The following is a 12,604-nucleotide window of genomic DNA, read 5'->3' on the forward strand; positions in this document are numbered from 1 at the left end:
CAGCCTCGCACATGAACACGACCGCTTAGACAAGCTATTGGAGGGTGATGGGCACCAACGGAACGGCACACATCAGGAGTCAATGTATTTAAGCGATTAGAGGGTGGATAAAAGGGAAGGAAATTGGCAAAAAAAAAAATCCACATTCATACAAAATATTTCCGGAACAAACTTTTTAAAAACATCAGTGACTCAGTTACATCCTGTTCCACTACAACATAAATAGCAGGACACAAGTTTCCAGTCTCAGACAGGCCACAGGGAAAGGAACAACAATCAGTACATTGGTTAATCAATGTTGTTCTTGCACATTTAATGGGCAATTGCAGAAGTCAATTACATACCCAAGAGTAGCAAGCATAGACTCAAAAATGGATCAAACAGAAATTCTATTCGTACCATAACAAAAGCAGCCCGAGCGCCAGCGCCTAAAGCAGAGAGTGACGTCACAACTCAAGCAGGAGTAAGTTGCAGATAAGTATTTAGTTTATTGGTTAGTGCTTTTAAGTGGTTAGGCTGTGTGTTTTAGTGTTTGCTAAACAGTTAAATAGACTTAAAGCTAAGAAAGGGGGCACAACAAAGTGTAGCAATGCAGTGGTTATAGGGGATTAGATAGTCAGGGGGATAGGCAGGCTTTTCTGCAACTGCTGACGTGAGCCCCGCTTGGTGTGTTGCCTTCCTGGTGCCAGGGTAAAGGATATCACAGAGGGTGCAGAACATTTTGAGGGGGAAAAGGGGAATAGCCAGAAGTCATGGTCCACTTGGGAACCAATGATATAGGACGGAAAAGGGTTGAGGTCCTGCAGTCAGAGTTACAGGAGCTAGGGAGGAATATAAAAAGCAGGACTTCAAAAAAAGGTAGTAATCTCTGGATTACTCCCTGTGCCACACACTTAATGAGTATAGGAGTAATAGGGTACAGCAGGTTAATGTGTGTCTGGAGAAATGGTGCAGAAGGGAGGGCTTCAGATTCCTGGGGCAGTAGAACCAGTTCTGGGGCAGCAGGTACCTGTACTGCCAGACTGGTTGCACCTCAACAGAGCTTGTGAACAATGTCCCCATGGGGAGGTTAACTAGTGCTGTGGGGGAGGGTTTAAACTAATTTGGCAGGGGGTAGGCACCAGAATGAAACATTAGGAAGGAGAACAAGGTGCACAGAGGACTGAGGGAGACAAGTAATAGTAGGGTAAAGGATAGTTCAGAAATAGGAGGGATCAAACTGGGGGCAAAGGCGAGGCAGTCTAAGATGAGTTTGGATTGCATGTGCGTAAATGCACTTAGTGTGGTAAATAAGGTTGATGAGCTGCAGGCACAAGTCGCCACATGGGACTATGACAGTGGCAATAACAGACCTGGGTCAAAGAACAGGAGGATTGGGCACTTAATATTCCTGGCTACAAGGTATTCAGGAAAGATAGGAAAGGAAAGAAAGCAGGGGGTGGCAGCATTGATCAAAGAAACTATTATAGCACTGGAAAGGGATAATGTCGTTAAGGGGTCAAAGACAGAATTTATTTGGTTAGAATTAAGGCATAAAGGAGCTATTACGCTACTGAGTACATACTATAGGCCACCAAATAGTGGGAAGGAAATGAACAAGCAAATTTGCCTACAAATTACAGAAAGATGCAAGAACTATAGAGTAATGATAATGGGAGACTTCAAATATCCCAATATAGACTGTGACAGTAACAGTGTAAAGGGCAAAGAGGGGGAGGAATTCCTGAAATATATACAAGAGAACTTTCTTGATCAGTGTGTTTCCAGCCCAACGAGAAAGGAAGCAGTGCTGAATCTAGTTCTAGAGAATGAAGTGGGGCAAGTGCAGCATGTTTCAGTGGGGGAGCATTTAAGGATCATAATATTAGGTTTAGAATAGTTGTGGAAAAAGGACAAGGAACAATCTAGTGTAAAAATACTTAGAGGGCTAATTTCAGTGAGTTAAAAGGGGATCGTGCCCTGGTGGATTCGAATCAAAAATTGGTAGGCAAAACAGTAACTGAACGATGGGAGGCCTTCAAGGAAGAGATGGTTCCGGTACAGAGTAGGCACATTCCCACAAGGGGGAAAAGGAAGGATATCCAAAGCTAGAGCTCCCTGGATGACTAATGATAGAGATTAAAATGAAACAGAAAAAGGAGGCTTATGACAAATGTAAGGTGTTATAAATTGGATAGCCAGGTGGTGAAGGATAGAATACTAGAGCCTGGTCTTCAGTTGTTTCCAAACCTTTATTCACACAGCTCTACATTATACCCACCCCAAAGATCAGCTCTCTTATAAATGGATACGAGAGTTCCCAATTGATACAAACCACCTGAATACAATTAACACCAATTAATATAAATCACATGGATACAATGAACATAAGGTTCATAATACAGTAGAGAACCAAGCTAAATACAGAAAGTATAGAGAAGATCTAAAAAAGTGAATAAGTAGGGCAAAGACAGTATGAGAATAGATTAGCAGCTAACAGAGAACCCAAAAGTCTTTTATAAACATATAAAGTAGTAAAAGGGTAGTCAAAGGATGGAAGGGGCCAATTAGCGACAAATAAGGAGATCTTCTTGAGAGGCAAAAGATATGGCTCAGGTACTAAATGAGTACTTCGCATCAGTCAGTAGCAGTAAAGGAGGAGGTAGTGGTGATATTGGATAGGATTAAAAATAGATAGTGGAGGTAATTAAAAGGTTGGCAGCATTCAAAGTAGAAAAGTCACCCCGTCCAGATGGGATGCATCCTCGGTTACTAGGGAAATACAAAGGTAGAAATTGCAGAGGCTCTGGCCACAATTTTCCAATCCTCCTTAGATTTGGGGGGGCAGTGCCAGAGGACTGGAGGATTGCAAATGTTAAACCCCTGTTCAAAAAAGGGGAGTGATAAACCCAGCAATTACAGACCAGTCAGCCTAACGAGGGTAGTGAGGAAACTTAGAGACAATAATCCAGAACAAAATTAATTGGGACTTTGAAAAGTATGTGCTCATAAGTGAAAGTCAGCACGGATTTGTTAAAGGAAAATAGTGTTTGACTAACTTAATTGAGTTCTTTGATGAAGTAACGGAGAGGATTGACGAGGTTGGTGCGGTTGATGTTGAGTATATGGACTGTCAAAAGGTATTTGGTCATGTACCATATAACATACTTGTTATCAAAATTAAAGCCCATGGGATTAAAAAGGACAGTGGCAGCATGGATACAAAATTGGCTAAGGGGCAGAAAGCAGAGAGTAGTGGTGAACGGTTGTTTTTCAGACTGGAGGGAAGTATACAGTGGTGTTCTCCAGGGGTCGGTATTTGGACAATTGCTCTTTTTGATAGTATATTTTCAAAGTTTGCAGATCACATGAAACTCGGGAATGTAGTAAACAATGTGGAGGATTGTAACAGGACTTCAGGAAGGCATAGACAGACTGGTGAAATGGGCAGACACATGGCACATGAAATTTAATGCAGAGAAGTGTGAAGTAATGCATTTTGATAGGAAGAATGACGAGAGGCAATAGAAACTAAATGGTACAATTTTAAAGGGGGTGCAGGAACAGAGACCTGGGGGTGTATGTGCACAAATCTTTGAAGGTGGCAGGACAAGTTGAGAAGGCTGTTAAATAGCATATGGGATCCTGGACTCTTAATACAGACAGAGTACAAAAGCAAGGAAGTTATGCTAAAGCTTTTATAAAACACTGATTAAGCCTCAGCTGGCATTGTGTTCAATTCTGGGCACCACACTTTAGGAAAGATGTCAAGGCTTTAAAAGAGGGTGCAGAAGAGATTTACTAAAATGGTACCAGGGATGAGGGGCTTCAGTTACATGGAGAGACTGGGGTTGTTCTCTTTAAGCAGAGAAGGTTAAGAGGAGACGTGATGGAGGTGTTCAAAATCATGAAGGGTTTTGATAGAGTAGAGTAAATAAAGTGAAACTGTTTCCAGTGGCAGAAGGGTCAGTAACCAGAGGGAACAGATTTAAAGTGATCGGCAAAGGAGCCAGCAGCAACATGAGGAATCATTTTTTTTTAAATGCAGCGAATTGTTACAATCTGGAATGCACTGCCTGAAAGAGTAGTGGAAGCAGATTCAATGGTAACTTTCAAAAGGTAATTGGATAAATACTTGAAGGGAAAATATTTACAGGGCTATGGGGAAAGAGCAGGGGAGTGGGACTAATTGGATAGTTCTTTCAAAGAGCCGGCACAGGCGCGATGGGCCGAATGGCCTCCTTCTGTGCTGCAACATACTATGACAACAACAGCAAGAGCACAGCCACGGAAGAGCTTACTACCTTAAAAGAATGTTAATGGGAATGAAACGGAAGATGAGCACAGAACAGTTAATATAATCAATCCCATCCATCACCTTCCACCTCTGCAACAGAACCTGCCTCCACCCTTACCTCAAACCATTATACGTATCTTTGTTACCTCCAGACTTGACTATTCAACACGCTCATTTCTGGCCTCCCATCCTCCAACTCATCCAAATCTCTGTTGCTTGTACCCTGTTCCGTACTAAATTCTGTTTACGCGTCCTCACTGATCTACACTAGCTCCCTATCGTGCAATACTTCAGATTTAAAATCTTTCTCCTTGTCTACAAATCCCTTCCTGACCTCACTCCACCCAATTTCTGCAAACTTATTCATCATTACTTCTCCTGAATACTCTTTTCCAATGAATCCAGCCCCTCATGTATTCCTGCCCCCTCTGCATCACCACTGGTGGTGAAACCTTCAGCCTCCAGTTCCCAGCTCATGTAGTGAGTGCAGATTCACTGCACACGGCCAAAGGGAGTTGGACAAAGTCCTGGCTATGGCTGATATTGCAGTATATAAAAGGTGGGTGGGATGTATCTCATGGTACTGGTCTACTAGAATTCATTTTTGATTTACTTAATGGGTAGAGGAGGAATTTTCCAACCCCCCACCCCGTGAATTGGCCTACAGTTTTTCTGTTTTTTTGCCTCTGCTGTGGCTGCTGATGGGAGATTGCAATCACTGACTGGAGCGGTGAGGGTAGGGGATAGGAAATCACCTGCAATCACATACTTTCTTGTGGCTAAAGAGATCTGGAACAGGACTGCCTTTGCATTTATAGTTTAGCTGTGCCTTTTTGTTAGCTTGTTATTTGTTTTCTTGAGTTTTAGTGATTTGCTAAATAAAAACTGATTTTCTCCACATTTATCTGCTTTTGAGCTCCAATATTTTTTTTCCCTGATTCTCTTTTGGTTATAGATGTTAAAAATAAAAACTGAAAAACACCATGTTTTTAAACTGACAATAAAAACTGACTTTAAACGGTCTTTAGCTACACTTAAATGGTAGCAGAGTCCCCAGGTCCTATCAAGTTGTAAAGCAGCCAAACTATCCAGGGTCAGTTACACAAGATTTGGAGTACACCAGGCCAAGACTAAGTGAGTGAGAAATTGCCAATTGGAAAATTGCAGATAGTCTTTCTCCCTTTAGCCCCACACCCCGAAACACACATTCTCAGTTTAAATATAATTGAAAATGTGATTTTTACAATTTGCTGCGTAAAAGTACCTCAAGTATAAAGATTTCTCATATTACACAACTACATCTGAAGCATACAATAACAGTCACTGGTTTTCTGCTTTCATGGAAAAACGCATAGAATTGTGGAATGTGATCCTCAGGAGGTAAAAATCCCAGAACCCCATGTACTAAAAATGAAGTTGACTTATTCAGTCACTTTACCATTGGCAAAGTATGAACCGAGATCTTGCTAATTAATAGCCAAATTTAGAAGGCAAATTGCAAAGCAAAAAACACATTTTTGCAGCTGGTTTTAATTTGAGTCGACTCATTCTTTCTCATTATTAATAGCAGTAACGTGGCTCAATCACACAAATATTTTCATTGGCATTTTAAATTGACACTGACTTTATAAAAACTAAAATGTAAGCATCACAACATTCCATTAGACTATACCACAAAACAGTTCTTTACATCTGTTCACTCTTTGAATCATGTAAAACTTCAATATTCTAATCATATCACCATAATTTAAGATAGATGAAGTAGTCAAACGCATCAGTCCCCATGAGACAGCTTAGAAAAAATAATACCTGTGCACCAGGTACAGAACTAAAAGGGTTTGATGATCTCATGATTGGCTGAGTGTACATCATTGTTGGTTGCGTCATCATAGGCATAGTTCCCATTGGAGGTGGCTAGTGAAGAGAAAAAAACCTGTGAAAAATCATTTCAAGCAAGCAGATTTTTTCCCTATAACTAGATATGAAAATTACAGCAGTATTTGAAATACATTGTTTACAGCTTAAATATTACAACAACATGCACAAAGCAGTGATTTTTTTTAATATATTGCTTTCAAAATTGGGAAAGCTTCACTTTTTGTATTTCCCCATTTAGTGATCCATCATATGGTTTCCAACCTCTTGAATCCAGCACTCCATGGTTCACAATACTCTACAATTATTATAAAACTTACTGAGTTAATATGCTAATATGAACCTACTGTGACTACATCTGACAGGAGAAAAAAAGATGCATGAAATGGCTCTTGATGTACCACAAATTTTCTCAAGAGGAGGGTAGACTTGGAGAAAATGGGACATCTACAAGCAAGTTTTCTGAGTTCTTTGACATAAGGTTAATGATTTGGCCATGACAGCAGAAGACAAACATCTTTCACTTGAAATACCGTACTACTTGGAACTGTAGTTAAAACCAGATGGGAACATTTTTGCTATGCAATGATCATTGATAATTTTTTTGACCAACATGGGCAATTAGAGGAACCAAAGATGAGAAAGAGCTAAGATCACCTAAAGTACTGTATATTTATGGAGTGGGAGGTGAGATACATGAGTTATAACCCAACATTAATAGCATGCCCTTTGGTGAACTGAGCTGTGTGGAGATCAACTGAAGAATGCTGGATACAGTTTTACATTATGCAAACATTAATAGTGCCAGTGCTGCACAATGGGATTCTCACTAATTCTCCAGTAGGAGGGAAAATTCTTCAGTTTAGATTTAGTGTTTTTTGAAACACTTACCATGCCATATCCCATCACTGCTGTTGGTGTTGTTGCTGGGAAAGCCATTATGGGAGGAGCCTGAGAGAATCATTTGAACATATTATAGCAAACTAGCATATTATTAGCATATAATCATTACTATAATAAAAAATTCAAACTAAAAAATTCAAACAAAAGTCTTCAAACAGCTTGATAATGTAAAGTGTCATAACTACCTGGTCAAGTAATTGTAAACAATTTTACAACACCAAGTTATAGTCCAAAATTTTATTTTAAAATCCACAAGCTTTCGGAGGCTTCCTCCTTCCTCAGGTGAATGTTCCACATTCACCTGAGGAAGGAGGAAGCCTCCGAAAGCTTGTGAATTTAAAATAAAATTGTTGGACTATAACTTGGTGTTGTAAAATTGTTTACAATTGTCAACCCCAGTCCATCACCGGCATCTCCACATCATGGTCAAGTAATGTCACATTTCCTAAATACCAGAGTGTAAAGAATTTGTATTGATGCAGCACTTCCTCACACCTCCAAGAAACATATCAAAGCAGTTCACATACAATGAATTACTAGGGAGTGTAGTCAATGAATTACTGGGATGTGTAGTCACTTATCTTGTAGACAAAATAAAGGATGAACAAATCCAAAGCATTATAATATTACTACTACATTGATTCTCTGCAAATTTCTCAAATTGTTTGAAATTTTTATTTATTTTTTTTTAAAAAGAGGTAGAATTAGAGATCTATAAAGGACTGCAGAAAATCTGTTTTCATAGCAATGACATCCCCATAAAAACCGCCAGAGTTTTCCAGGAGATGTGGGTTGCAAGAATCTAGATTCTTATCAATAATTCACCAACACCAAGTTGATCCAAACAATATGTGCAAGTTCTTCAGTATTAGCTATTGCATGTTTGCTGTAGCAATTAAAAAAACAAAAAGCAATTTTAATAGATGGCCAAGTAACAATCAAAAAAATTATCCATGGCTCTATTATTAACATAAAAAGACATTTTACATTGAATAATTTATTAATCATAAGATGTCTGCTATTTTACCAGAATTCAATAATAGGATAGATGAGAAAACACCTTTTTTAGGTCACCATTTTCAGCTTTTGAATTGTTTGCTCTTCATAGAAAGTCAGATATCAATGGTGAAAAAATTCCTACAAGGGTCAAATTTGCAGTTGTCTTATTTTGATGAGAACACAGCTAACTTTTTCCGATCCCTTTGCTGGTCTCGCCATGGTACAAACCATGGCTAAGACATGCCTATGTCATTTTTAAGTTGCTGTAAATAAAAGCAGCTCAAAGAACATTATATTTTATGCCGCCTTCCTGTGGCGAGTGTTGGTGATATACAATGATAATGGAGTGACCTAATTGAGCAGCCATTACAAAATTAATTATTAAATAACTAGTTGCACCTACTCAACATTGTATCTGCTGTGTGTATAAGCTCATATTGTTCAGTGCTAGTCCACAGACTAACTTAAGAGTAAAGAGACTAAAACCTGTGTCCTGAGTTTTTAAGACTCAAATGAATCAACTGGCCTGCACCTGGCACCTCAGATTAGACATACAGTGCCATGGCAAATTACATTTGTAAACCTATGTTCCACTATGCTACACCAGCACTCTATGCCACTACACCACTTCTTACCCATTATGATTTATAATTTTTATTTTTATAGATGGAACAAGTTATTTTCTAAGGTTAAGAAAATCATCTGAACTAAGTACTCATCAGTTACAGCAAAACAACCAGTAACCTATTTGGTTCTGTCCCTCGCCTCTCCTATACTCGTGGCATCCCAGGAAGTTAAACCTTTAATTCCACCATTTTGGTTTTTAGATCTAATCATATCTCAATTCTTTCCTTGTAAAATGGAGAACTATACAGTTAACATCTGGAAATGCTCTAGCACTTTCTTGTGTGTGAGGACATAAGTCACTTTTTCCAAGTCATCATGTCCCCTTTTCTGGACACTCCACCTCAAATTAAACTGGGACACAGATGTCCAAAGATGTAGCAAATACTTCCAACTACACTGGTTAGGTAATTTTTTAAAAAAATATATTAATTCCTTTATTTTCTCCCTTGTCCTTTTCATTACCATGGACCACACATTGACTGCTTTAGTAATTAATATACCCTCATCTGTCCTGAGATGCTCTTTAAAAACATGGTTAAGGCATTAAGCAACCCAGCAGATTCTATCTCTGCCTCTTCCTCATCCCCCTTCCCAGCTGCTGGATCAGGTAAGAGTAAAAGATGCAATAGTGTACTTACAGTTCACTGCTGTATCACTCACTTTCATTTTCTACAGAAAGTTTTCCTACACGAGTGAGTCTGAGCAGGTTATTTGACCACAGGGGCATCACAGCTAACCCTAATTTTGTCCTCACCCAAGATCCATACACACACAGTACCATGCAATGCCAAACTCAAAGGGCCAGAATACTGCACAATGGGGCCAGCTCAATCAAATTCTGGGCTAAGCATGGAAACAGGAAACAGTATATGGAGAATATCAGTCAAATATTCCCCCAGCTGGTTAACAGTGAATGGTAATCCTCAGATTGCTCAAGGAAGAATGTTTGTTCAAGCAGCAACTTCATGGAAAGTCAACTTTGGAAAAGTCCAACAGAATGAACTGGAGATAAGACAACCCTACTTCTAAAACCAATTATAATTAGAAAGAAGTGGTATAGCTGTGGTATTGCACCAAAGCTCTTTTGCAGACAGGTGCACTGCAAGAAAGGCTCAGTAGATGCACCAAGGCAAAAAACAAAAAAGGAGAAAAAGAGCTTGGAATATAGAAACTTAATTATATTCAAAAGAAAAGCTATATCAAAAATTTAGGTATCTAATATTCAGTCCCATTCATTCAACATAACCTATAAATTAATGTTAAGTGGCACCTGAAAAGAAGTGACAACTAAATTTTATGATCTTCAAAGCAAGTTCCCACTACTTATTTTCTCCCTTCTTCTGAAGGCATTGACTTCCTGCTGAGGTACAATTCTACAGATGTCAGTCATCCTCTGGCACCTCATCCAAGTGGCCTCAAAAGCAAATGTTAGGTTATTCTACCACAGGGGCATCACAGCTGAGCCCAATTCTGTCCTCACCCAACATCCACAGTATATCATGCAGCACCAACACCTCAACAATCAGCAGTCCAGTATATTTTTCCCTGTTTGGACAACAGCCTTTATACTTTCAGGAAAAGAACAACCATTCTTGAATGGTCATTTTCAAAATCTTGTCATAATCAGATATAGATCCTGCTCAATGTCAATGTCAGTGACTAAGATTAGTTACCCACGGTTATTTTTAGGAAAACAATGAAAGCTCTACCATCTGATGGACAAACTGCTTATAATATTTTCATTTTAAGTGCTGTCAAAATGAGTTATATGACACAAATATGGTTCTTATAACTTAAAAGGATTCATCAGAACACTTACACATAGCATGTTTTGCTGCTGGATCCACTTTTTCACGAATAAAAAGTAAAACTTCATTTAACCAAAATATTTGGGGGACCCAAAAATACAGTTAAACAGGGTAAATCATTATAGTTGCAGTAATTCTTCAGCTTAAAAATAAAGCAAGAGTTTTCATTTGCCAGCTTTTAAAGATAAGATGCTTTGGAGTTTGTGCTGGTGTTGTGCTTTACAAGAGATCAAGCTAAAAATCCAAGAACCATTCTGGTCAACTTCACATCCATTCTTCCTTCCCCACATATTCCACCTATAAAGTTCCAGTAACAAAACGTATTATTCCATTAAACATACTACATCCTTGTCAATTTTGAGAGTGGATGTGTGGGTGAGTGTAAGGCAGCAAATTAGCTGATGGACCAGCTATTGCAGGGCCGGTTAATCTCACTGCCAGGAATCTCGCCTGCTGAAACTGAACTGCCACCTGTGACACTGACAAGAATAGTTTGCGGATAATACATTAGCTCAGTCTATATTTTGAAACACAAAATGAACATAAATGGCAAAGCACCTCATCAATAAAAAGATCATACATCAGATCAGAGTCTCATCTTTGTAACTGCAAGCTCTTAATTACACATTGCAAGCCATTTACAGTGGCTGATTAGTCCTAAATAGGTCAGCAAAGATTAAGGAAAGAAAGCATGACTTAAATGAGGTTTAGTGACTGAGATACCAGTACTGTATTTGGAGAGGTGGTAGAGAATATATCTCCCATTCAGTAATTTCAATTTTTTTTGGTGAGGGCTTTGGATGCACATGGTTTTGGTATAGGGATTACTGTGGTAATATACTACCTAAATGATGGCATAGCCTAACTGCTTTGAGTCTGGATTCCAAAATGACAGCCCAAGAGGGTTTATGAAGTGATCAGTCGTCATTTTAAAAAAAAATTAAAAACAAAGTTGCCCCAAAAGCTCAATAGGTAAATACACCATCCATAAATGGTACTGAGCTGTACAGATCAAGAAGGTCCCAGGTTCAGTTCTGTGTTGAATTACCTGATCTCAGAGTGGGGAGGCAAGGGAGAACTACAGTTGGCTTCAGCACCTGTGGTTTAGAGAGTATGGAATTCAGCTAGGCTTTCCCATCCTGAATTTTACTCCATGACGGGAAAGTGCACTGTATGGATGTTTAGCCAGGGCAAGATTGGTTTTGATTATGATGCCCCTCATGTTGAATAGCCTGCCAATATACATCATCTTTTAAGAGGGCAAGGCTATTGCCAGTGCAGTATTTATTAAATATATAAATGCTTTTAAGTTGCAAAAATATATACACAGTCATGGCGATATATTTTACCATATATCTTGGATGCAATGTAAATGCATTTTCCCAGTATCTATACTTACAGTTTGGTTCTCCTTCAGCTCATCACATTGTACAAATTACATGATTCCATTAGTAACTGTTACCTGCTTCAATTTACCATGAAAACTATTAAAATATTATTTCAAGAAATCCTAAAGTCCTTATTTTAGCAATGGAGTCACTTTTGTGCACTAGGGAAGTGGATATATATATAGAAAGTGCAATCCATGCATCATAGCTACTTTGGCAGTTTCTTCACATATGAACACACAAACACACTAACTGGGGGAAGGGGAAAGAAGAGTGTAGAAGGGAAGAAAAAAAAGTTTCCCCTATACGTATGGAAGTCTTCAATGAGCATACTTAAATTTGTTTTCATGCCATCATCAAAGGCTGAATTTGTAGAATTTAAGTAAAATTTAGGCAATGGTGGCAGCAATTCAGAACACCAAGATTACAGTAGATAAAGAACATAACAGCTGCAAGTGGTTTCCAACTCAGTAGTGATTAATAACAGCATGCCAGCTTTAGGATAAAATGGTTTATTTCACTTACATATTGAAGAAAATGCATGCCATTCTGCTTTTCAAAGGAAACAATTGCATAATGCAACAAATATTTAGTTAGACTGGACTTTGGACAATTAGTCAATACATTTCTTATGATATTAGAAGATGGCAATCAATACACTGGTTTTACAAGAATATAACTTACCTTTAAAAAAAATCCACAAGTTAAAAAGAATTTGGACTTAAACT

General features: G+C 38.6%; 1 protein-coding gene across 22 annotated transcripts in view; it reads right to left on the bottom strand.

Annotated features, from left to right (window-relative positions):
- picalma (phosphatidylinositol binding clathrin assembly protein a) overlaps positions 1–12,604 on the bottom strand; it is a 133,717-nt gene that overhangs the window by 12,783 nt on the left and 108,330 nt on the right. For 8 of the 22 annotated variants that reach the window (XM_067986303.1, XM_067986290.1, XM_067986302.1 and 5 more), the window contains 4 exons: positions 12,402–12,425; positions 10,500–10,526; positions 7,043–7,102; positions 6,086–6,190 (listed from right to left, as the gene is read on the bottom strand). In XM_067986303.1, coding sequence (XP_067842404.1) covers positions 6,086–6,190; positions 7,043–7,102; positions 10,500–10,526; positions 12,402–12,425 — 216 coding nt within the window. The remainder of the gene's footprint in view (positions 1–6,085; positions 6,191–7,042; positions 7,103–10,499; positions 10,527–12,401; positions 12,426–12,604) is intronic. The other 14 variants (XM_067986305.1, XM_067986304.1, XM_067986309.1 and 11 more) reach the window with 2 other exon arrangements.

The sequence above is a fragment of the Heptranchias perlo genome, chromosome 6 (genome assembly GCF_035084215.1).
Source record: "Heptranchias perlo isolate sHepPer1 chromosome 6, sHepPer1.hap1, whole genome shotgun sequence".
Classification (NCBI taxonomy): Eukaryota; Metazoa; Chordata; class Chondrichthyes; order Hexanchiformes; family Hexanchidae; genus Heptranchias; species Heptranchias perlo.